Source organism: Hermetia illucens, chromosome 2 (genome assembly GCF_905115235.1).
Source record: "Hermetia illucens chromosome 2, iHerIll2.2.curated.20191125, whole genome shotgun sequence".
NCBI lineage: Eukaryota > Metazoa > Arthropoda > Insecta > Diptera > Stratiomyidae > Hermetia > Hermetia illucens.
Window position 1 is genome coordinate 80,051,437 of NC_051850.1, and position 22,380 is coordinate 80,073,816.

The 22,380-nt window shown below is 42.0% G+C and overlaps 1 protein-coding gene across 1 annotated transcript in view; it reads right to left on the reverse strand.

Moving 5' to 3' along the window:
* LOC119648068 (succinyl-CoA:3-ketoacid-coenzyme A transferase, mitochondrial) overlaps window positions 1-22,380 on the reverse strand; it is an 81,111-nt gene that overhangs the window by 26,556 nt on the left and 32,175 nt on the right. The window contains exons 4-6 of the mRNA XM_038049542.1: window positions 9,548-9,760; window positions 9,183-9,491; window positions 9,029-9,132 (exon numbers count right to left, since the gene is read on the reverse strand). Of these exons, the coding sequence (XP_037905470.1) occupies window positions 9,029-9,132; window positions 9,183-9,491; window positions 9,548-9,760 (626 nt within the window). The remainder of the gene's footprint in view (window positions 1-9,028; window positions 9,133-9,182; window positions 9,492-9,547; window positions 9,761-22,380) is intronic.

A 22,380-nucleotide genomic window follows, 5' to 3' on the forward strand; every position in this document is an offset into this window, starting at 1 on the left:
AGATGTAAGACACTATTTGGAAGTAAATAAAATGAAATGAAAAAAAAAAAATAAAGACACATTCTGCTACAGACTCTCGGGAGTTTAATTTGGTTGAAGACTCCTGAAAGCCTTTCTGTTCCACTAATTTCTATTAGTTCGACTGCAGGTCTCGCGCAAGATATAGGCAGATACAAGTGGCGTATATATCCAATTAGAAACTTCAATTCGACGTGGCATCACGGTTTACGTGCCCTTTATGTCAATAAACTAATAGTTTCTGCAAAAGAGTCGATCCTTTAACTACTTTTAACTTTAAACCACATACACTTACAAACTTACAAATTCCAAAAAATTATACCATTCAATATACAACCGCAAATCAAATTGGAAACTTGAGGATTCATTCATTGTTCACTTCTTTCGGGATCAAATTAGGAACTTAAGCATTCATTCTTCATTCCATCGAACCAATATACCACACGATTCATCAGTAGCTAATTCTACTGCTCCGGAGGTAAATCTGAGAACGCCTCCACAAGAATGTAGTTTATCTAATTGGCTCCATACAATTTATGAATTCGTGATGAACGCTCGCCAACCAAAGGAAATTTTCAGTGGACGTCATACAGACAGATTTTCAAATGTCTCACAGTATATTATATATCGCGAAGAGAGCATTTTCTGCTGCTGTCCTGTTTTCCCTCTGTCAAACTGCTTTTAAGAAGCAACGTTTTGAGCCGTGTTATGATTTTCACAGTACCTCTTTTATTTTTTTGGCATTATATTTCCTCTAATTATGCAAGGCAACACCACTGAAATATAAGCACCAAAGTGCATTGACTACAAATTAATTTATACGGATGTGAAGCATCATTTTACCGTTTAATTAAGTCACAGGGTTTATCGACGTAGCAAATTGCAGATATTGCAATTATTTGCAATTCATTCATTTCCAATAACTTGCAAAAAGTGCAACATTCACATTGTAAATTCTGTTTTGGCAGCAAATTGTTTATTCTGAATTATATTTATTCTCCAGAATTTTTGTACATAAGTCGCTTCCTTTTATGTTTGGCTTTCCATTTCTAGCGTCAGGTGTATTTTGGTCCAAGTACTTAAGCTGCTCGGGAAAAATAAAATCATGGCAATCAAGATCTCCGCCATTCCGTCCTTCTATATACTTTCGTTGTGATAAAGTGGAGTAACATTCATTTAGAGTCAACGTCAGCGACGGTGTTAGTCCCACAAAATTTATATACAGCGGTGAAAATACTCGACCTAAGGGCCGAACTATACACAGAGATGCAAAAAACCGCGATCCTTGCCACCTGTGATATAGCCCGAAGAGTCCTGTCCGGTGACAGTCTAGCCTAGTGAACTCTATTCCAGATTCGTTTCCTATGTCCCTTTAGTTAAAAACCGAAAATCGATAGCAATATATTTTCGTACGCATTACCGTTGTAATAAGGGCCTTTGGATGTTGCCTTCAACTAATCCTTAGGGTGGTCGCCCTTCGGTCCGGTTGGACGGAAAGAGGGTTCGTGGGATTCTATTACGATATATAGAACGATTTGACGTAGTTCTGAATAATATCTGACACTCGTCTATATATAAATATGCACTTTATTGTGAAGAAATATGGTTTTTGTACAATAGAGATTCAGAAAGTAACGCCCGTTTTCGCTCTACAGACAGAATTACTGAACCAAATAATCATGATGGTGAATGGAATAAAAATGTCTGTATACCCTTAGTTGTTCCGTCGGATCAATTTGCGATGAGTGGCTGGCTTGAAATTTATAACTCGATAAAAATTTCTCCATATTCATTATTTCCGATCAATATCGAAATGTGCAGCCCAAATTAATCTAGAAGTTTGTGCCACCTATCATTCATGATGCACGAAATGTCCAACAAATGTTCAAATGTTTCATAAAGGCCTAACATCAATTCCACCGTGTTATGTCATGATTGCAAGCGATCTTAATGTCATATGATTTTGTGCAATATACAACTTATTAAACGATTATCTCATCTTCTTACAATTTGTAGTCAGAACCGGAGGACGCGAAACAAGTATATTCTCATAAAAGGCCGGTACTTTATCATCGTTTCTGACTGCAAAGCTATTTTCTTTCAGACTGTCGTACCTTAACATCCGCCGTTCATTGCTGTCCTGCGAAACAAGCTACTGATAAAGCAATATGAGGAACACAATGCCCTGCCGTGAAATGGTGACGATTTCGTAAGAAAAGGGTAGAAAAGAAAAGTAGAAGTTACACTTACGCAACTGCCGACCATTACGAGCGTCGAGAAAACGGGGAACCAAGCTAAAATATAATCCACAAAAAGGCCTATCCAAACCTTGCGATCACCAAGCCTGGTAAGCAATTCATCGAGATACTTGGCCCTTTCGTCGACTAAACACTGGCTAATTAACAAATTTACAAGATTCCCGGGGAGGAAAGAAATCGATCTCTGTTACCTGAGCAGCCTATTAGGAAGATCTTTACAGTAAACTAAACTGAACACTTGGGACGACGAGAGAGATCTATCTTGAATTTTCAAAAGCCGGAATCAGAAAATACAGAATATTGACCACTTCTGTTGCGTTAATGACAAGAACGGCACTCCGCTTACCAGCCAACGAGCCGCGACGGATGGAAGGACTATTTTCAGCAGTTTTCAACGAAAGAACTTACTCATCCTACACTTCCACAATCAAACGAACGAAATAATGACATTTTAGTTAAGCTCTGGAAAGAGTAAAATTGAAACCTAGCTGGCTCAATGAGTTCGTCAATCGGGTTAATGGGGACCGTAAAACACCATTCGACTGACTAACAATCACCACCGTTCCGAAATGGAAAAAGAAAGGCAGTCCAGTAAAATGTTTAAATTACCGTCCTATCCTATCGGATTAGTCAAAAACACCACCAATAACGGTATACACCCTGCAAGGTTACTCATGGAGAAATATCGTAAGAAGAATCGCCCTCTCTCACTGAATTTCGAATTGTGGGTGGTATATCAAGACCGCTTCCTGTCTCTATCGGGGTTCATCAACGAAATGCTCTCTTCCCATATTATGGACACTGTCACACTCTATGCAGATGATGTTTTCCTATTTTCCTAAGATCACATAACAAAAATGATCGATTCAGGTAGTATAGTCTCGGACTGGATCTGATTAAAACAGATTTTTTTACGATCGACCCCAATAAAGCGAAAAGTATCACTGTCAGCGGCAGTGCCGTATCGTAAACTGACCAATATCTTCGATCAATGCTATCAGGCAATGGTGAACTGTGTTATGAAATTACTTCACGCGTTAACGGAACTTCGATGAAGTGCCGTTGCACAACTTCCGTTCTTTATTATCAACGCACCAACTACTAACTCAAATCCAAAATTTACCGCAATGTCGTCCGCCCTGTGGACCTCGATCGTTCTGAGTATTGGCCGACTATAAAAGCCAATGAACGATGCCTCGCGTTAATATAGACAAAGATGTTCGTTCGATTCGCAAATTCCTCGCTCCGCCACAGCAACGTGACCAGATCCAGCTGAAACCGAAGTGATTTCAGCGTTGAACCAGACGCATGCCTTTCTCAGCTCGGTTGCCGCAAGTCCAAACAGACGCGCCGTGCGAATTGTTTAATGTTAATCAGACGTTGTACTATAATTAGTAATAAATTAATTGGCAGAACTCATTACTAATGATTCAAAATTAAAGAAGCTTTCTGCTTGAGACAAAATGATAATAGAGATAACTGTCAAAATAGTAAAATTCCTAAGTCGTCTGTGTTGTAACATCAAAAATAAGATCATACCCTACCCAAGCTAGCACCGATCGTTGAAAAATTGCTACAGGAGTGTTTTCGCCCTGACGATCAATCTGGCTGGCTTAATAAACTAGATGGTGACTTCAGAGCTTCTCGATTCGATCGGGATAAGGACTATGACCGAGCAAAATGGTGCAATGGAAAATGTCTCAAAAAGATGAAGGCCTGACATCGATCTGACGAGCATTGTGAGCATCTAATAACAACGAAAACACCAACAAACCGCGTACAAGATTTAATTTTTGAAAATTACTACAAACGAATAGTGGATATTGAATACTTTAGTAATAGAGCACCCCAAACTATAAAATTGCGACACAATAGGTGGTTTCGTTTAAAACAAAATTCACTGCGATGCACTTACATATATGGAATCTAAGCCTCAAAAAATGTCCCATTCCGTTATCTGCTCGAATAAAGTTAATTATAGTATATTATCAACTAACAACGAATAAAGTTATTTTATGTAGAATTTAAGGAGGCGAAAAGAGGGTGTAAATGTTTTTTCCACAGAATATAGGCAAGTGGGGTATCAAATCAAAGGGCACGGTTAGTACTTTTCGAAAATAATCTTACTTCTGATATTGCGTGAAACATAAAGGAGTGAGGACTCAAAATGTATGCCCCAAAAGTGAAACAGGTCTCGTTCTCAGAACCTGTCCAACCGAAACCGATCTACACGAAATATAAACTTCAAAATACATCCCGTTCCGATATGTAAACAACTAAAGTTAATAACAGCATATTACCATATTTTAAAAGTTTACTCCAAAACCTATCTCAGTTCATTCTAGAAGTACAAAATTTGGCACCCGTATAAGTAACAAAATACGACATAATTCTGAAAATTTTGAAAGCAATCCAACCAATAATAACAAAGACATAGAAGATCAAAATTGTGTATTTCACGTGGATTTATTGCACTCTAAGACGTGATGATATCAGCGTCATATAAAGTAAACACATAAACGGCGGTGACTATGGGAAAATGTTTTCTTTTTTCACCTTTTTGACGGTTTTGTGTGCATCAATAAGCGCTAATAGGCAGTTTGTTTGTTTGTTTCTGATGAGCACAATATTTATGTCTTATGTACATGTTTTGGAGTTTGGCAATATATGGAGAAATATTTTGTATTCTTAGGTATGGAAAGTTTCTCATATAAAACAAAATCTATACCCGCTGCGCCAAGTTTCCAGCATTCCGACTTGTTTGTATCTGTTTTAGCTGAACTTCTTCGCACTTGCTAATAATGTTGAACTTCTAGTGGGAAACGTATGAAGCAGACTATTATTAGGACAATACCTTCCAGATGAAATTATTTTCGTAAAAGGCTCCTCAAATATAATGTGCAATCGAATTTTTAACTATATACACGCCAAACTTACACCCATCCGAATTTCCCCACATAAGGAAACACAAAACATTTCATATATGAAGCGTTTCGCTTCCGAATTCCCGACTTGTTTAGCGTTACAATACGCACATATGTACACAGACTTAAAAGACATCATTTCGATTGATTTTTCGGTGCAAGGAATAGTTATTATGCACATCGGGATATTGGAGAAATTGAAGATGTGTAGAGATACCATTAAAGAAAAGATAACCCATATTTTCACTACGAAGCAGAGTGTACAGAAACCGAAACAATTCAAGTTGAAAATGCTGGACCACCCACTATATAGCCAAATTCGCCATTTTTAGAATACTACTTGTTTGACTCTCGAGATTGTTGATTTCGAATTTTTCTCTTGCGCAAGGGAAGTTATTGGCTACGTCTCGAAATTGCAGAATAAGATTTGGCTGAGATCCGGAACTTGGAAGCGGATCGACGAGCGTAGGAAACTGAAGGTTTTTATTGTTGTTTGCCGTCCAGTACGGCAGAAAATCTCGGAAAGTGAAGCATAGAAAACGGAATTTGTTTTTTGCAGGTTATATTACTTCGGTGCATTTGTAATATTTTGCTTATTGGACAATGATCGTTAAGTTACATCTATTGGGATGAGATTCTGTGGACGTATGCGAATGGTTTAGTAATTAAAACGCTAGACTGTCATAGAGGAAGGTCGCGAATCAGTTCTACATAGTGGCAGATAAGTTTATACCGTAGTTGAATGTCGGATCAGATGTCAATGAGTACCTAAATCAAATCATGGGCGAGCACAATACTGACAACATTGCCTCCTAGAGTATATCGTAGTCCCATTGTATACAATTATTGTCTTGAATGATGTAATGTAGCACGCTTCAAGGCTCAGATCCCATTGTATTGTCAGGCCAACGATTAATATTTTATGTGAAGTTTAAAGGTGCAGTCTCCATACAAGCGAAGAGAGCGTGCAAAATAGTTTATTTTGCGAAAATAGCCCTGTGGAGTATCAAACGAAAGGTGTCGATTTGATATCGCAGGCAGGGTAAGAGAGTTAAGAGGGCAAAAACTTCCCAAACAAAAATCGGAAAAAAATCATGATGATGGGCCTATGTGAAATTTATGCCTCAAAATCCACCTCATTCCCATCATCAATTAAATTAATTTAATAATAGTAAATCACAATGTTTTCCAATTTTATTGGAAAGTCCACCTTGAATTCATCATAGGATAATTTTGCAAAAATTTAAAGTACAATATACAGTATAATATTGGAAACTTTAAAGGGAATCTTACTATTATTAACAAAGTTATAGTAGGTGCAAAACGTCTATTTCGTGTAAATTTACTGTACCCTAAAGCAGCATAGAATGTCAGTATCACGTTAAAGTGAATTGCCTGACAGTGACATAAAGTCATTCTATAACAAAATACCCTCGCATATGAAATATATCAAGCCTTTGGTACCTGGAATGTCGAGTTTCCGGTTTCTAACTTATTCTCTTTTACTGCCATTGACTAGGACATTGCCCTTATAATGTATATATATATTATATAATGTGGGGCGTTAAAATGTTCGTATCGAAAGAACACAGACTGATTAATTGCTTGACTTTGCATTTTGCGTAACAACTGAAGGATGCAGGCATTGGGATTCCAGGTTCTTGGACCACCACGATAGACGACAGACGGCAGATGACAGACACATTCCACACAATGCAAGGATAAAATCAGCACTACTCAATTATTACACATCGGAAAAATGCTGCATATGAGCCAATGTTCCACCCTCAGAGTACAGGCCTATCACGAACTCCGTCCAGTGAAGAAATGACTTCACAGACAGAAAAACGAAGTTTTGAAGAACCAACTGTGAACTCGAGAAGTACAGGGAGCGACCGCACTACGCACGGAAGTTTTACCAGCAAGTTAGCAGGATGAAGCCTTTCATACCTTGATGCTCATCCTACCAAACCAAAGAGGGAAATCTGATGTCCGACAGAATGGGAATATTGGAGCAATGGGTTGAGTATTTTTATGAATTGCTGAACAACCAGAACATCGATGAGTTGGAGGTCCCGTCAACTGAAGACGACGGATGAATAGTGCCACCGCCAAATATAGAAAAAAAGAGTCTGTAAAATCCATCGGCTTAAAAACCATAAATCGCCAGGAGCCGATGGAAATACAACCGAATTGGTTAAATATGGAGGCTTTCAATTACACCAAGCGGTTCATTAACTGATGCTCAAAATGTGGGACAGCGAATCAATGTCTGACGACTGAGGTATCATGTTGCTGAGTGCCATCTATAAAATATTTTCCGCTATCTTGCTAGATCAGATAACCCCATACGACCAAAACGTCATTGGCCCATACCATCCTTGGCTTCACTCCAGGCAAATCAGTAACAGATCAGAATTTCTCGCCGCGGCAAGCACCGCACCATCTTTTCTTTGATTTTAAGGCCGCCTAGCAAGGATAAAACCGTACACGGCTATGAGAGAATTCGGTATCCCGACGAAATTGATAAGACTAACTAGACTGACCCTGACTAATGTACGACGCCAGATAAAATCAACAGAATCACCCTCCAAATTATTCAACATCAACAACGGTCTACAACAAGGAGATCCCCTATCATGCGTCATCTTTAATCTGGCCCTGTGATCCGCAATGCAGATGTTAATGCAAGAGGCATCAGCCTCCTCAAGTCCACCCAACTACTGGCCTACGCTGACGATATTGACATTGTGGGAAGAAGAACCCGAGATGTGCAGTCTACCTTTACCGATCGAGCAGGCGACGCGAGATCTTGGACTGCAGATTGATGAAGGCATGACCAAATATGATACATGGTATAGCGCCAAAAATCAAAGGACCAAAAACATTGAATCGTATTAAGATAGGAGACTACAACTTCGAAACCGTTGATAATTTCTCCTATCTAGGGTAAAAAATCACAACCGATAACAGCTATGACGACGAAATCATCAGAGCCTACTTCAGCTTACAAAAACGTCTCACCAAAGTCAAAACTCTTACTGTACAAGATTATAATCCTACCAGTCCTTATGTATTCCTCAGAGACCTGGGTTCTTAGCAAGAAAAAAATGCGAACTTTTGGCCAAATTCGAGAGAAAATTCTACGAAGAATTTTTGTCCTCCAACATGAGGATGGACAATTCCGTAACCTCTATAACGATGAAATTTATGAACGATACGACGAGTGTCTAGTTCTGGATAAAATCCGACTCAACAGGTTGCGGTGGGCGGGTCCCCTAATCCATATGGGTGAGAATGATCCAGCCTGGAAAGTCTATAAGGGCAATATCTATGGTAGAAAAAAAAGACGAAGCAGGCCCTACCTCAGTTGGAGCGATGGCATAGGCCAGGATCCAAACAGGCAGCTGTTAGAAATATCGAATTGGTGGACCTCGGCGCAAAACCGATATGCCTGGAATTCCTTACTAAGGCAGGCCTAGCCCGAATACCGGTTGTTGCACCGTTGATGATGATGAATCTCATCCTTGTATATGTTATGATTTATGTTCCTCTACGAACATAATAAGGAGAAGAAATAAAATATTACATAAATATACTTTAAAGTAAATATAGAATCACAGTATGTAAATATATATACATTAATTCTCAATTAGAAACCACTAGTAGTTTTTCAAAATTAGCGAATAAAGAATGACAATGGACAAATTGATAACAAAACTGATGAAATTTAAGAAATGTGGAAAAAAAGGGCACAAAGATTTCCACAAGTCAGCATTTTTTTTTGGGCGCAAAAGTATAATAAAGAACGAAGCACTTTTTACTTACTTCTGCTGGAGTTGGAAACGGACCAAGTCCGAGAATACCGTTTTCTGATTGCAGCAATACTGTTACCCCCTTCGGTATGAAATTAGAAGCTAGTACTGGAATGCCTGGAAACAAACTTATTATTATTTGAAACAGAGCAATTCCAAGAGGTTACCAATTCCTAAGTTGGCATACATGCCATCCTTAAATTCTAACGCAACTCGGCGGGCTATCCTTTCACGAATAGCAGCGCCCGCATCTTCTTCTGTTCTTGCTTTGCCGTTTTTCTCCTCACGTACACGTAAACGTTCAATGCGTTTAATATATCGTTCCCCTTTTATTATACGCTTCACGTATATTCCTGGAATATGGATCTCATCTGGCTCAAGAGCACCCACAGGTACTATTTCCTCTACTTCGGCGATTGTAATTTTCGCAGCTTTACACATGGGCGCATTGAAATTTCTTGCTGCTTTATTAAAGACTGAAATATTCTGAATAAACAATTTTTCTGGGTAAGTGAGTAAAAGTAAAATCTACTTAAGTTTCCATATTCGTCTGCTTTATGAGCTTTAACAATTGCATAGTCGGCGAAAATTGCTTTTTCCATCACATACGGGCGGCCATTGAACTCCCTAACTTCTCGGGGTTTGCTTGCAATTTCAACTTCCCCATTTTTCGCATACTTAATTGGAGCGCCTCCCTTATGGATAAGAGTCCCATAACCGGTTGGAGTATAAAAAGCAGGAACACCTATTTCAAAATGTACATGAATTTACTCAATAATTAATTGAAGAAGACTGACTATTATTTTCATATCTAGGGAAAATGAATTTTAATTGAATAAGCAAATGAGGCAGAAGTAAGGAGCAGAATTTGAATTTCTGTTTGAAGTTGTAGAATATGTTGATTCGTCTAAAAGCCATGTATAAAATATATGTATTTAGATTCCAGAATTAGCAAACATACGTATAAAACCATATCAAAAATAGATAATACGAAACCGCGTGGATGCCCTGGCCGACACTCCACAAAGGAGTGAAGCGGAAACATAGTGTATGTATAATATATATTTGCTTTAAATGCCTATGTGGGACATGGCTCGTCAGCCATGCTTACACGCGACCGTATTTGCCTAGGAGCTTGCATTCTTTGTTCAATTTCTTCAACGCGTAGTTCTAAGGGATGCCCTGACGCCACAATGAGTTTATTGAAGCTTCGCGTTTTCGAATGGCAATGGCATTTTCCCCACACTGCTCCTATATAGTAGCATGTTAACAAGAAAATTCAGCATCACCTTTGCACCAACATGGTCACCAAGACTGTCAACCTACCAAAATCCTTGTGGCAGGCCATCACAACCGAATTTTCGCTCCCTATCATATCAATTCGTCAATACCACAACAAAGTGAGCTCACAGGAATGGGGGTCACAAAGAAACTTTTTTTTTAAGTTTTTGGGTCATTTGTAGCTATAGCTAATCCAGATAGATATATTATGATAGTATATTAAACCAGTGGTATTCAATATATTATACGTACTATATATGTACATATGTATACTTTTGTGCATACAGTAAACCGGAAATACAAGTAATTCTAATATAAAAATATTGAATTTAGAAATAATATAATCCCTACTAGCTCATAACCCCTATTATATCTAATAATCATAATAAAAAAACAAACGCAATTATACTATTATATATGTAAATTTGATGTAACTATAATAGTTTCTTTTATCTGTTATTATTCCTTTCAAATATTTTAAAGGAAAGAAAAAAAATGAAAATTAAAACTTGATTAGTTGAAAAAAAAATATTACTATTGTACGCTTTCGTGTTCAAATAAAAGACAAAACCAAGATGATGTAAAAAAAATCGTTTCCATATCTCTTGGCCTGGTGGTAACTCATAGTCGAAAGTTTCAATTTCTTTTATTAAGGTTTTGTGTGAAACGATGCCTGTCTGTCTGTCACACTCGATTTATTCAGAAACGGCTTGACCGATTGTCACGAAAATTGATGAGAACGTGTTGTCTGTTATTCCCTTTACATACAGCAAGTGGCGCTATTTTGTGTTAGGTTTAAGGAGGGGCTCCCCATACATGTGAATGGAGGGTGCAAAATTTTTTTTCACAGAATGTGGTCATGTGGGGTATCAAATCAAAGGGCTGTTTTTCAGAACTGGCCCCACATTTGACATCGAGTGAAACCTAAGGGAGTAAGAGCTCAAAATATGACCCCCAAAAAGTGTAAATCTGAAACAAATCACAGTGATGTATCTAAACGAAATCTAGGCCTCAAAATACATCTTGTTCCGCACAAATAAAGTTAATAACACTATATTAGCATATTTTAGAAATTTAGCTGGAAACCCCCCTTAGGTTCATGTTAGAACTACACTCGATACACGCGATAATATAAGGCATAACTTTGGAAAATTTAAAGGAAATTCAACTATTATCAACAAAGTTTGTGAGGTCATCAAAAGATATCAATTCGGCAATATCAAAACAAAGTGAGCTCACGTGAATGGGAGATTTTAGATTTTTAATGGTTTATATATCAATATCAATTACTCGAGACAGACATATGTATAAATGTAAATGAAGCTTTGGGGTAGTGCCTAATTCAAATAGATATATTTAAATATTGAACAAGCGGTATTTAAAATGCGTACTTTATATGTGCATATGTATATTTTTACTGCCCGAAGTAAATCGAAAATATGTATACGATCAATTTATATATATGTATATAGCATACAATATTCGGTAATAAGCAATGTTTGTTTGTTTAGGATTGTGTAAAACAAAACCTTACTGAAATCGGTTCTACTGTCTGTCTGTCCGTTTGTCTGCGCATCAAAGGCATTTTTCTCGGAGATGGTTATAGCGATTGACACTGTGAACATTCACACATACAGTGAGGTACATCCGTTTATGTTGAATTTAAGGGGGGTCTCTTTAGTTTGTTCAAGTTGTACAAACTCATCTCGGCTGGTTTTTGTTTGTTACTTCCACACGAAAACCCGGAAAATAGCAATCAAGTCTAAACACCACAGCACCATGCGTCGACGGGTGATGTTGGAAGAATCTTCGTAGCGAATGAAATGTATCTCTTCGTAGCGAATGAAATGTATCTCGCTCACTGTTTCGCCGAAGAAATGATTAATTTCCGTATTTATATTAACATAACTTTCTCGTTTTCTACATTCTTCGGTTGAATGAAATGACTTGCAATTCTTCACTACTTAAAAAAAACGCAGCTGTCCGCAGGCAAGGTTGGAGACAGAAGAGATCGACTTATTTTCATGCGGTCTTTTCCTGTCCCAACCAACGGCACTTTCTCACCGCTAGTCCTCCACTCCCGTGGCGAGTTCCGCGCCATCTATTTGTTCGCATTCGCAACATTCAAAATAAATTTCGTATGCTGCGAATCCTGCCGCGCCACATCACTCCGCCCCCAGATGAAACCTAGGGGGTTTCGGCGACTGATCCCGGAATTTCGTTCGCCGTCAATCCGCGAAGCGGACACGACGCTGCTTCGGAGTGCACACGGGTTTCAACCTGCACAGGGAGACCGCCTTTTTGTGTCCACCGATCTCGAGCTGGAAGAAATGTTCTCCCCGCTCGAGAATGCGATACGGGCCTTCATATGGAGGAGCATCCGTCCTGATCAGAACGTGCGTGCACGTGTCCAGTTCCTTAGGCAAACAGACAGGTGTAGACGAGTTTCGGGTGGGTGGTGTGGCTTTGATGCGTCAGAGATTGTCCCTCAGCAGATGCACCAACCCCGACTCTGTGAGACCCGATCTCTTGTCGAAGACGGATCGCTTGGGAGTCTTGGGTTCTCCCCGTATACCAGCTCCGCGGGGCTGGCAGCAAATTCCTCTCGTCGGGTTGTACGTAGGCCGAGTAGGACGAAAGGCAAGACTTGAGTCCTGGACGGATCGTTGCGTGCCATAATGGCGGCTTTCAGCGTCCGGTGCCAACGTTCTAGCGCGTTTAAAACCCAGGAGTTTACCTAACTCCGAGAAAAGAGTGGACTCAAATTGCATTCCCTGGTCAGTGATGACCACTGCAGGGACGCCAAAGCGAGATATCCACTTTCGACAGAGGGCTTCGGCACAAGATTGCGCCGTATTGTCTTTCAGAGGTGTTGCCTCAGGCCACCGTGTGAACCTGTCGATGATTGTGAGGCAATACTTGTAACCGTGCGAGTCTCGCAAAGGCCCTATTATGTCGAGGTGTATCGTGTGGAACCGCTTGGTAGTGCAGGGGAATGAGCCTACTTCTTTCCTTACATGCCTAGGGACTTTACACTTCTGGCATGCGATGCACTCTCTGGCCCAGGAATTGATATCCTTGTTCATGGAGGGCCAGAAGTATTTCTCGGTGACTAGCCGATTTGTTGTCCTGATGCCTGGATGCGCCAAGTCGTGAACCGCGTGGAACACTTCCTTGCGAAAGGTGGCCGGAATGTATGGCCGAGGTCCCTTTTCCGAGTCTTCGCTGGGCAACTCCCGAAATTTGTATTTCGGGTTGGATTTGAGGCTCTGAAGTGCTGCGTCATCCTCCTGCGCCTTGGCAATAGCTGAGAAGTCGAGTGCGGCGGGGATGTTAACCTCGGAGACACGAGACAAAGCGTCAGCAACTATGTTGCCCTTGCCGGACACGTGCTGGATGTCTGACGTAAACTGGTTTATAAACCTCAGGTGTCGAAGCTGACGAGGGGACACTTTGTCGGCCTTTTGTTTCAAAGCATATGTGAGAGGCTTATGGTCCGTGAACACTGTGAACGGCCTGCCTAGAAGGCAGGGAGAAACGAAAGTATTTGATGCTCAAGTACGCGGCGAGCAGTTCGCGATCGTAGGTACTGTAGTTCCGTTGAGCGGGGTTCAACTGCTTAGAGAAGAAGCTCAACGGCTGGAAGACTTGATCCACCTTTTGGTGAAGAGCCGCATTTACTGCGATGTCAGAGGCATCAACAAAAACGGCTAGGGGTGCATCTTGCAGACGAAATGCCAAAAGTGTAGCATCAGCCAGTTGCTGTCGGGATTTATTGAACGCGCGGACAGCCTCTTCAGACCACACAATCTCTTGTGTGTCCTTAGTTTTGGGGCCAGACAAGTACGCGTTCAAAACGGACTGGTGCTGGGCGGCCTTGGGCACGATAGAAGTTTAGCATGCCCAAGAACCTCCTCAACTCCTTCACTGTCTTCGGACGCGGGAAGCTTGTAATCGCTTGCACCTTGTCTGGGTCTGGCTGTATTCCTTCAGGGGAAATGGAGTGGTCGAGGAATCTCACCTGTTTTTGAAAGAATATGCATTTCTCAACGTTTAGGACTAAACCGTCCTCAAGGAGACGTTGAAAAATGCACTCGAGATGGGCTAAGTGCTCAGACTCAGTGGAAGAAGCGACCAAAACATCATCCAAGTATGCGAAACAGAAATCAAGGTTTCGCAGGACTGAGTGAATGAACGTTTGCACAATCCGAAAGTCACCCGAGTGAACTCAAAGAGTCCAAAGGGTGTGCATATTGCCGTCTTTGGTATGTCTTCTGGAGCTACAGGGATTTGATGGTAAGCCTTGGCTAAGTCCAAGGTCGAAAAGGTGCGGCAATTCGCGAGGTGATGCGCAAAGTCGTGGATGAGTGGAATTGGATATCGGTGAGGAACAGTCTGTGCATTTAACCTTCTGTAATCCCCACAGGGGCGCCATTCGCCGTTTGGCTTAGGGACCATATGCAGTAGGGAAGACCAACAGCTGTTTGAGGGCCTGCAGATATCCTGTTGAACAAGTTGTTCAAATTCTTTCCGCGCGATAGCCAGTTTCTGGGGTGGTAGAGGACGCACCTTCGAGAAGATCGGGGTACCAGCAGTGTTAATGTGGTGCTGCACATTGTGCTTCACTGGTTTCGAGAGACTACACTCGGTAGTAATCTGGCTGAACTTTTGGAGGAGTGTCCGACTCGCTCTTGAGCTGCGAGTATGATGCCGACTTCACTATGTCGGACACCAGAAGAATCGACTCTTCATTCAGGCCGACCACCGCATAGTTGAAGCGGGTCGCGTCCGATGTGATTCCGGACATTTGGAACTCCAAATGTATGAACCACAGCTCCGGGTTCCGCCGCCAAAATGGAGGAACACTTGCGGGTCCGATGGGCCTGCCGCGTCTTTGTTGTCGATCGACATCTTGACTAACAAAAAGAAAACTACTTGCGACGCGAGTGTTAAAGCGAAGACGCGGTGGAACTGTTTTAGTCGACACGGCAGGCCGAACCCACAAATGCACGCACGCACAAAGAAATCTCCACCGAAGCGGACGCTTTTAAGCGCAGACCGAAATCACTTTCCAGAACTTCGCCCAGAGAGCGGACAACCAACGATGACGAGCACTTTAAAGGCCTCCGCGCCGTCTCCTGTAGCGGGTATAATATTTATTGATTTTTCAACAAATAAATTCAATTAAAATAAATTAAAATTTAATTAAAATTGTGATTCGCTGCTGCGGCGGCGATGGTAACGACGGCTGCGTCGTCGATGTTGAAGGCGGCGGCGGCGTCGATGCTGCAGGCGGCGGCGAGCGTGGCTGCGGCGACGTCTCCCACGCACTTTGGTGCGTGCTCACGGGTTTGTTCAGTGAGTTCCCAGTTCCGCAATTCGACAGTTAACAGGAGGATGGCCATTCTGGATTCATGGGTATCGGTTGAGATCATGGCCACCAGTGCCATCCTGTAATCATGGGTATCGGCCGCGATCATGGCCACTAGTGCTGGACATTCCCACGTTTAATGGAGACCTGAGCCAATTTGAATCATTTCAATTCTGTCTACGATGGGTCAGATATTGGAAGAATAGAAAGGTTTATGACTAGAAAAATGGATGTTACAACTCGAAGAGAGTTCAACTCATCACTAAAAAACCCTAAGTTACCTGTAAGTCTGGATAATTTGGACCAATTCTTGGAGAATCTGTTTATTATAATGTCTCCTGGTTGGGATGGGGAGAGTGGACATACAAAAGATCACCCTTCCGAGAAGTTCGGTTCCAAAAAAGAGAACAACTTTAACAAAAATAAGTTACACCGAGAAATTGCTTTAGTTGCGAATACAAACGAGGAGCACAAAAAGCAAACGTCGTGCTTCATATGCATGGGAAACCATCGCATCCTTCAGTGTCCGAAGTTGCTAGAGAGCCCAGACTGCTATGCGCTTCCCACAAGTAATGGAAGGGGGAGACTTGCCGCAGAATGAAGGATCTCAAATGCGAAATTCGTCAAAAAACAGCAGGTAAAAGTATTTGTGGAAGGTAGAACATCACACCACGCCGAAAATTCAACCACTGCGGCGAACTCAAGCACCACACTACCCACTGCGATAAGTAAGATGAAAGCTAAGGATGGTCATATCCGCCGTTCGCTACTTGGTAGACCAGAGAAGTCAGAGTAACTAATACATAGCTGAAGATCTGGTTTAGAAGTTGCGTCTCAATATAAAAAGAACAAATGTGGAAGTCTCGGGGCTAGGAGGAATATCTCCAGGAGAGGTATTCTGGGTTGTGAACCTCAGTATACGATTAAAGGACCGCTCAAGTGTAGATACCAAAGCATTAGTTGTAAAGCGTGTTACCAGCCTCGGTAGCCTCCCTCGTTTACCTGAAACGGTCAGCCAGCTATTCCCCGGTAGGAAACTAGCCGACCCAGTAATGTAGTATGAATCACATGTCCCAGTGTTAGTGGGGTCTTACCTGAATGTCGTCCGGAAGGAAGCCACCACAATAAAATCAGAAATGTACTCAACGCCTCGAGTCCCACTTCTAATGGTATCAGCCTGAACCAAACAATTTTTCCTGGGCCAAAATTCCAAACCCATATCTTCGCCATCGTCACCCGTATCCGTAAATTTGAGTAAGTCTTCTCCAGCGACATTACAAAAATGGATTGGCAAATCTTGCTATTACCGGAGGATCAGTTAAGGATGCGTATTTGGTGGAGAGGTAATCTTATTACCGAATACTTTCTAAAAACTATCACCTATGGCGTAGATTGTGCTCTCTGGCAAGCTATACGGACACTCCATCAGGCAGCTGAAGACAACGCCCCTGACGAGGAAACTAAATGGATCATCAAGAATGCCTTTTACATGGACGATTTCCTGTATGGAGTCTCGAGTTTAGAAGACGCCAGGAACACTATCCGACAAATCTCTGAGACATTAGAGATAGACAAATTACCTTTAACCAAGTGGGTTACCAATCGGCGCAAGTTGCTGGAAAATGTGGATAGCATGCTACAAGTGGAAGCTTATATCGACTTCAGAAGGGTGAAAGTGACATTAAGCTGCTGGGACTACATTTCAACCCACGGGAGGATTGTTTTCAATACAGTATGAAAGTAAATCAACAAAGCGGAAAATTCTTAGTATAGCTGCTTCCTTGTACGATCCTATTGGATGGATACTTCCTGTAGCCATGAAACTTCGCAATGAAATTCAAAAATTGTGGCAGGATGGGCATGACTGGAACGATAGGATTTCAGAGACCGCTCAAGAAAGGTTAGCAAAGGTGCTTCACTCGCAGGATCGTCTCAATTAGGTCCGAATTCCAAGGTGGACCGGGTATAGCAAACCGGAGGACATTGCCGAGCTAGTAGTTTCAGTGACGCATATATAATATATCAAGATGTAAAAAGGAGTACGGGGAATATTCCCATAAGATTCATAGCATATACCGATTCAGAGATGGTTCTTGTATGGATCCGGAATCAAAAGGAGCTGGAGAATAAGGTCGTGAAACGCAGGGTTGCGGCTATCCGTAAATTCCTTGCTCCTTCCGATATTCACCATAAAAAACTGAAATCGGCGGACTGTGCCTCCAGAGGAAAATTTTGTGAAGCACGAGATATAATTCACTGGGTGCCCGTTCCTAAAGGAAGAATTACCCACGACTCCTTTCACTGCGTTGAATCTACGCTAGGGTACGTAATCCAAGAACACCGAGATCAGGTTGAATTGGCGGACTTAATTGGTCGGTTCTCGTCCTTAAAGCGGTTGTTTAAAATTATACCCAGGTGTCGGAGGTGGAAAACTAGGACGACTGGATTGGTGACAGTCTCAGAATTGGAGCAGGCCGAGTATGCAGTAATCAGATGTCAGCAGATGGAACTGTTCCGAAAGCAGATATTATGTCCTCCATAATCACAAGCATCCCATTATCTTAGGCAAGTCGCACCTGTGTGATTTTCTGATTGGTCACATGCATGAGGAAAATGATCATTGCGGTGTAGGTTTAACTGTGGCACTGTTTCGGCAGAAATATTATATCCCTACTTTACAACAACGGATTAAAAAATGGATTAGGGGTTGCACGAAATGCATTCGTTTCAAAGGACAGTTGGCTGCACCAAGGATGGTGAATCTCGCGGCCGAACATGTGTCACCAAGCCTCGTGTTCGAGAACGTAGGAGCCTTCCAGATTAAAGGGGGCCCCTTGCGAAATGCAAAGCCGATAAAGGTTTATGTTGTCGTATGTATGGCAACCAAGACCATTCATCTGGAAGTGTGTTCTGATCTTAGTACAAAGGTGTATCTGGCCGCTTTCCGAAGGTAGACGGAGTTGACCAAGTTCAGTACGATCTGATAATAAAACAAACTTGGTAGGTACAGTTAAAATTTTAAAGGAAACATGGCAATAAATGTCGTGTAAAGTCGAAGAATGCCTAGCGCAGAAACGAATTGCTTGGCGTCATAATCCCCCAAGGGCAAGCCATTTTGGAAGATTCTTTAAGGCAGCAGTGGGTGGTTTTAAGTGATTCTTGAGAAGACTGCCATAAGTGGCGAATCTTACATATAAGGACTTCCATACTGTGGTATGTTCTTGGGAAGCAATCATAAACAGTAGACTATTGTATCCTCAGTCAGATAATTGCTATGACCTTCAGGTGCTGACGCCAGCACACTTCCTCATCCAGCGCAAGCTTCTCGCAACACCAATGGGGAAGGACTTCGAGAAAAACTTCCAGCAACAAAGCGATGGCTGTGGGTTCAGTTCAGTGGCAGCTTTGGGTGAAAGTGATTACTTGGGCCATCTGCAGAAGCGCTACATGTGGACGAATCCAGGACGTCCGATCAGTCAGAGAGATTAAGTCTTAATCAAGGAAAAGGATGATTGCCCACTAAGCTAGAAGGCGGCGCGAGTTACTGAAACATTTCCGGACCCTGAGGGAATTGTGAGACACGTCTAGCTTTAAACAGCTAGTAGGGACATTGTGCATCGAGCAATCCACCAATTCGGGCCTCTTCTGCCAGAAGAGCGCCCGTCCAATCAGGAGACTCGCTCAATGACCAACAGGGGAGGTTGCCGGCACAGGTCGCCATAGTTTTGTGTTTGCTGCTTCTGCCTCTCACACCTAGCGCCTGGTCGATAAATCCGGTATTAGAGACAAGAGCGGTTCACCTAAATGACGTACAAGTTAAGGTGTTCGATTTAAAATATACCGTTGCGACTTCCGTGAATCTCATTGAGGATTTGGCGCTAATCGCTCATCAAATGGAAAAGTTTGACAAAATTTATAAACGCCAAACCAAGGAAGATGTACGGGAGCATTGCTTCAATTTTAAAGTTGATACAGACCTCTAAGCTGAAAATGCTCGCCATGACTTGGTAGCTGCTTATAAGATCAGCAGGGTTGAGTGATCTCCCGCGGACTTTCTTCCATTTGCCATCGGTCAGGCCCTGAAAGCAGGGGCGAAGTGTGTATTCAGTGCAAAAGTACTGCCAATTTTACTTACAACAGGGACAGTAGGATATATGGGGTATTGGGATGTAATGGTAGACCGAGAGATACAGCCATAAAGTATCAGCAGCCGAAAATCGCAGCTTAATTGCTTAACATAACTGACCTTGAATACAGCCAAGACGATGGTAAGATTAACGCTGTGATAGGTAATCAGGAAATACCGATGCTTAAGCAGGAATACTCCACGGAGGTGTAAGCACTGATAGGAGGGATAAGGGCAAAGCACAATCAGCTAAGTCCCCTTCGACTCATAAACGAGCTTACACAATAGGGGGCTGGGTTAGTACTACCGGAATTCGAGCGTCCTGAAAGGGTTTTTGAAGTACATATTCCAGCAACATGGGTAAAGGATAATTTAATTACAATTGAATTTTGGCTGATTTAACTGCGTTGCAAGAGATGCGATGGACAGGGACCGATTTCCTGGAGAAGAGTCGCTACACCATATATTATAGCGGTCATCCAGTAAAATATGTGCTCGGAGTAGGTTTCTTAGTCAGCCAAAAAAATGAGACCAGTTGTTATCGGCTTTGAAAATATAAGTGAAAGGCTATGAACTCTGCGTTTGCGAGGCAAGTTTAGAAATATAAGCCTCATAAACGTTCACGCCCCTACAGAGGAGACTGCAGAGCCGGAGAAGGATACCTTCTACTAGGCAGTTGAGCGGAACTTCGAAGCCTATCCCAAGTATGATATCAAAATCATATTTGGAGATTTCAACAGCCAAGTAAATAAGGAGCTCGCATTCAGGCGATACGTCGGTTCCCATAGCTTACATAGGGATACCAATGATACCGGACTGCGCATTTTCCAGTTAGCAGTATCGCACGAAATGGCAATAACCGCAGTCAACAGAGATCCTCGAGATGAAGCATCAACAAATGATCTTCACAATCACCTGAACAACATTATCATTGATATGGCCACAAAGATACTTAGCCCCAGCCGCAAAAAAAGTCGGAACGGCTGGTTTGACGATGAGTGTAAGCTAGCTGCAGAACGGAAGAATTCTGCATACCGAGTAATGTTGCATTCTCAAAGAACGCAGGCATGGGCAGAGTCTTATAACGAACTCCGGCGAGCGGAAAAACGACTTCACAGACGGAAAAAGGAAACCTGGGAGAACCAACAGGTCTGTGAACTCTAAAAGTGCAGGGAGCAACCGCACCAGGCGCGCAAGTTTTACCAACAAGTCAGCAGGATGAAGTCTTATACACCTCGATTCTCACCATGCCGAGACAAAGAGAAATCTGGTTTCCGACAAAATGGGCATATTGGAGCAATGGGTTGAATACTTTGATGAACTATTGAATAACCAGAACATCGACGAGTTGGAGGTCACGCCAACTGAAGACGACGGACAAATACTACCACGTATCGGCCCCGAGGCATTATCTGTTTCATACATAAAAAGGGAGATATCACACAGTGCAGCGATTATAGAAGTATCACGTTCCTGAGCAGTATCTATAAGATATTCTCCGCTATCTTGCTGGGCCGGATAGCCCCATACGTCCAGAATATCATTGGCCCATACCAAACAGGCTTCACTCCAAGCAAATCTGCAACAGATCAGATTTTCTCTATGCGCAAGCGATGGAAAAACTGTTGGAATGTAGGCAACAGTTACACCATCTTTTCATCGACTTTAAAGCCGCCTATGATAGCATAGCCAGGGTAAAACTGTACACGGTCATGAGAAAATTCGGTATCCCGATGAAATTGGTAAGACTGACTAGGTTGACCCTGACCAATGTGCGAGGCCAGATAAAAGCAGGAGGATCACTCTCGAGACCATTCGACATCAACAACTGTCTAAGACAAGGGGATGCCCTATCATGCGTCCTCTTTAGCCTGGCCCTGGAGAAAATGATCCGTGATGCTGAGGTAAATGCGAGGAGTACGATCCTCTTTAAGTCTACCCAACTACTGGCCTATGCTGGCGATATCGACATCATGAGAAGAACGACCCGAGGCGTACAAACTGCTCTTGGGCTGCACATCAATGAAGGCAAGACAAAATATATGGTGGCAACGTCAGCACCGAAAACCAACCAACCAACATCAAACCGCACTGGTCAAACGGGAAGAATAAAGATAGGAGGCTAGAACTTTGAGATCGTTGATAATGCTAAAAACTGTAATTGTAATGGACCACAAACGGTTAACTACAGACTACAGTCTACAGTCAGTCTATGCTGAAATTAAGCAAAAATTGCAACCGAAACAACGAATTCACCGCGCCGAAACAAATACGACTCTAAAAACATAGCTCAGCAAGGTGTGAGCTATGCTAGCGTTTTGAATTCTGTACCTCATCACCCTGCTAATGGGAGAGAGACTGTTTGAATCCCCACAAATAGCATAGGCAATTGTTACGGTCGCCTTGAATATCAATTGAAATATTTTGTGAGTGCGTATACGAATAGAAGGTGTTTTCGGACAATGAAGCCCAAATGACATGATTTCATAGCTCCTGCTAGAACATCACAAATATACCGGATGATGCTAGGACAGGAGGAGTCTACATTGCTTCAAACTTTTTTGGTATCATACTATAATGAACTTAA